Source organism: Myotis brandtii, unplaced genomic scaffold (genome assembly GCF_000412655.1).
Source record: "Myotis brandtii unplaced genomic scaffold, ASM41265v1 scaffold152, whole genome shotgun sequence".
Classification (NCBI taxonomy): Eukaryota; Metazoa; Chordata; class Mammalia; order Chiroptera; family Vespertilionidae; genus Myotis; species Myotis brandtii.
The window spans coordinates 744,148-747,970 of NW_005355502.1; the positions used below are offsets into that span (position 1 = coordinate 744,148).

At 55.2% G+C, this 3,823-nt stretch overlaps 1 protein-coding gene across 1 annotated transcript in view; it reads right to left on the reverse strand.

Moving 5' to 3' along the window:
- LOC102259272 (pancreatic secretory granule membrane major glycoprotein GP2) overlaps positions 1 to 3,823 on the reverse strand; it is a 14,582-nt gene that overhangs the window by 3,512 nt on the left and 7,247 nt on the right. The window contains exons 5-7 of the mRNA XM_005861483.2: positions 2,701 to 2,912; positions 2,079 to 2,227; positions 508 to 753 (exon numbers count right to left, since the gene is read on the reverse strand). Coding sequence (XP_005861545.1) covers positions 508 to 753; positions 2,079 to 2,227; positions 2,701 to 2,912 — 607 coding nt within the window. The remainder of the gene's footprint in view (positions 1 to 507; positions 754 to 2,078; positions 2,228 to 2,700; positions 2,913 to 3,823) is intronic.

Sequence of the window (3,823 nt, forward strand, 5' to 3'; positions counted from 1 at the left end):
CCCCCCCCCCCCCCCCCGTGAAGTGAGCATCTGTGAGATGATGCAGCGCGGCTCTGCACAGCGGCACAGACACGCCCGGTGCCCAGCAGCTGGTATCATTGCCGTTTGAATCTTCCCTTTGTTCTTGCAGTCGGCGGTGGTCAATAATGTTTTGTCCCCTCGCATCGTACGCTGTTTTCACGTGTATTCGTCAGTGTTAACATCTGTGTAACAGGCTGTCGTTACTAACGGAGCCCCGTTTTGAGCAATGACCCTACGGCCAAAGTGACGAAGAATACCGAGGTGAAAAACAATGGGCCTTTCTTGCCCTGCCACGTACTTTGCATTAACGCTTTAGGCTACCGTTTCAGGAGGGTATTCCTGGGTCAAAGGGCATGGTCCTGAAATGTACCATCCAGTTATTTTCCAGGAGAGATAAGCACATCACACAACTGCCCCGCAGAGCCGGGTGATCATTTCCCCCAAAACTTCATTTAGGCCAAATCGAGCCCCAGAGGCGTCTGGTACCTGTTTCTGATGATGAAATACTTCACGGGGTCAGCCCTGTCCGCAGTGGGGGTGGCATAGCAGTGCCTCAGCAGCAGCTTGAACTGGGCGGTGTCCCCTCTCTCCAGGAGGGCGCCCACGTACAGCATGGACTCCACGGGCAGTGCGGCCGACGCCCCCTCGTAAGGCAGCGTGTAGTTCGGGTCTTGGAAGAGGGCCATCATGACGGTAAACTCTCCCTCGCCAGCCAGGCTGATGTTCACGGAGCTAGACCAGGGCCCACAGGGTGGAGGCGTTAGGTTTTGACCCATAAGAACAAAATCAATCCGGCCCCACTTCTGTGTGAGGTTACGGAGGCAAAAGCACATCGTCGGTCCCCGCAAACACTAGTCGATCGTTCCTTTAAACCAGAGTTTACTATCTTCTAGGCCAGGGGTCCTCAAACTACGGCCCGCGGGCCACATGCAAATACAAATATTGTATTTGTTCCCGTTTTGTTTTTTTACTTCAAAATAAGATATGTGCAGTGTGCATAAGAATTTGTTCATAGCTTTTTTTTAAACTATAGTCCGGCCCTCCAACGGTCTGAGGGACAGTGAACTGGCCCCCTGTTTAAAAAGTTTGAGGACCCCTGTCTAGGCTCTGAACCTGACAGATAGATCGGCCTGTCTCAGCTTCCCCCAGCCTCCCTCCCTCACCCCTCAGACCTCCATCTGCCCCCCCTGCAGAGCAGGGTTTGGGACCAGGTCTGGGGGTCACCATGTTTAGCAGCATATCTCTCCCACCCACCCCACAATCCTCGGTAATATGGCAATTTTAACAAGATGAATGGTTTTAATTTTTATGAACCTTGGGCCCCAACACAATACAGTCAAAGAACCATGAAACTGGAAAAGTGTGTGATCCTTTTAATCCTGCCGCCTGTGAGCCAGGAGCCACTGAGGGATTGCTGACACCCCAGGAAGCCCCCCATGAGTCTGAGGTGCGGAGGAGCTCCCCCTGGGGCACAGACAGAGCCCTGCTGGGTGCAGTCCCTCCCAGATGACCATTGGGCCTATTTCTGCTGAATGTTCATCAAATCAAAGCTGATCCACTGAAGGCGGTAAGCCCGCCGCTCCCTCCATCGCCCCCACCGTTAGGTCTTGGGCCCTTCCTTCCTGACCCACAGCCCGTGTCTTCCCTGCACTGTACTCATCTCACTTGTCATTATAGTGTCTCATGCCTTCCTTCCTCAGGAGAAATAAAATTGCCACATGTCTTTATTCCTTAGCTATCTAATTAACACTGGTTCATGCTGCTACATTGTTTCATAATAATAATCTTTAATATCCACAAAGTATTCTGTGTCTGCCTGTGCACTGATCATTAATATATGATCAACAAACTTTGTAGAATGAACGATGGGAAGAATGGATGCTCCAGAAGGAGTGAGAGTGACCACCTCAGGGCCCCGGGGAGGGGAGGTCAGGGCCCCCAGGAGGGGAGGTCAGGGCCCCCGGGGAGGGGAGAGGTCAGGGCCCCCAGGAGGGGAGGTCAGGGCCCCCGGGGAGGGGAGAGGTCAGGGCCCCCAGGAGGGGAGGTCAGGGCCGCACCTTACGATGGGCTGCAGGGCCGTCTGCAGACTGACTCTCATGTCCAGCGGGTAGGCACACTGGAAGTTGATGTTGAGTTTGGTGTCTCTGATGATTAGCTCATCGACCAAGGAGAGGGTGTTTTTGTAGATGGCATGGGTTTCATTTCTCTTTGGCATAAGAACAACACATGCATGTGTATGGGCACGTGTGGTAGGTCGACTCAGTCTGTCTGGCTCCACAGGCAGGGCTTTCACTTGCTGCCCCCGCGCTCTGATCTCAAGGCAGCACGGGGCCTCCTCCCCGGGCACCAGCCCTGGACAGGCAGGGCATGAGGGCCCAGAGCAAATGTACTGGCTGGGAGTCAGCAGCCACCTCCTGGCTCCTCTCCCTCCCAGGTCACCCCCCTTACAACAAGCACAGCCTTGTTTGCAGTTACGGAGCTCAAGCCTCAGGCCTGTTCGACGCTCTTTACCTGGACCAACATGTATGATCTCACACACCCCAAAACCCAGAGAGGCTACGTAGCCTGCCCAGGTCTCACAGCTTCTCATGTGTCCCCGGCAGCCGGCAGCAGTGGTGCCAGCCGCCCCCTCCAGGAGGTTCCCCACCCCCTCCGGGAGGTTCCCCAGGGAGCCATCACCTCCAGGATGTTCCCGCAGGCGTTGGCCTGGGCAGGGCTGACCACGGAGACCCAGTTCCCCTCTTCTCTGTGGGTGATGCTGCTGCAGTTGTGGTCTAGCAGGTAGGCAGTGACCTCATCCCCAAAACCCAGGCCTTCCAGCTGACACCGGTCCAGCAACACCTTGATGTCCCTGGCCCCACAGTCCAGCTGAGGCTGCAAGCTGTGGATATCTGGGAAGCAGAGAGGGACATGTGGCGTGGACAGGGGTCTGGAAGCAGCGGGCACAGCCCGCATTCCCCGCCTGGGGAAAAGCCCTGTGCCCGCCAGGAGGGTAGGTAGACTAGGAGGGCCAGGCCAGCTGGGATTCGCCAGGCTCAGTAGGCAAGGCTGGGAAAGAAGCCCTGGTGGGAGATGGCCCAGCATCCGACATGCAGGGGTGGCGAGGTGCCGTGTCCACACACCGAGGGCATGAGGTGCTCCGGCGAAGCAGGACTGTCCCGTCCCCCAGACTAGAGTCAAAGCCAGACACACGCCACGCCCATCCTCTGGCTTGGCGAGGCCCCCTGACCTGGTCAGAGCCACTGCCTGCCTTCATTCATCCAACATATTCAGCAAATACTTCTCGAGACCCTGCTATCTGTCATGTGCTACTCCAGGCACGTGATGCAATGCTTATCAAAACACAAAATTCAGAGTCTGAAAGGGCTAACATTCTGATAGAGGAGAGAGAGTAAATTAAGAGAAATGCAATTTCTATGGTACTTATGCATGCACAGATTCACATACATGTACTAACCACCTTCCCCGTGTGCTGGGCACACTCAGTACAAACGTAAAGAAAACATGGGCCCAGGCCATGAGGACTCATTGGTCTGTGAAACCAACACGCCAGCTGCTTATCACGGAAGCGTGCGAAAGTGCAAACAGGTGTGTGTCAGGTGCAGCAGGCACACAGGCCAGTCTCTGAATTCAGGTCAGTCAGAGAAGGAGGCACTGAGGCTGGGGTTTGCAAGTGAACGAAGCAGGTGAAGGCATTGCAGCTTAAAGGAACAGCAGAGTTAAAGTGTGGCCACAGGAGAGAGGAGACACAGAGTTCAGAAATATGGGAACTTAGAATGGGGGTGAGCTGGGGGAGATGGGG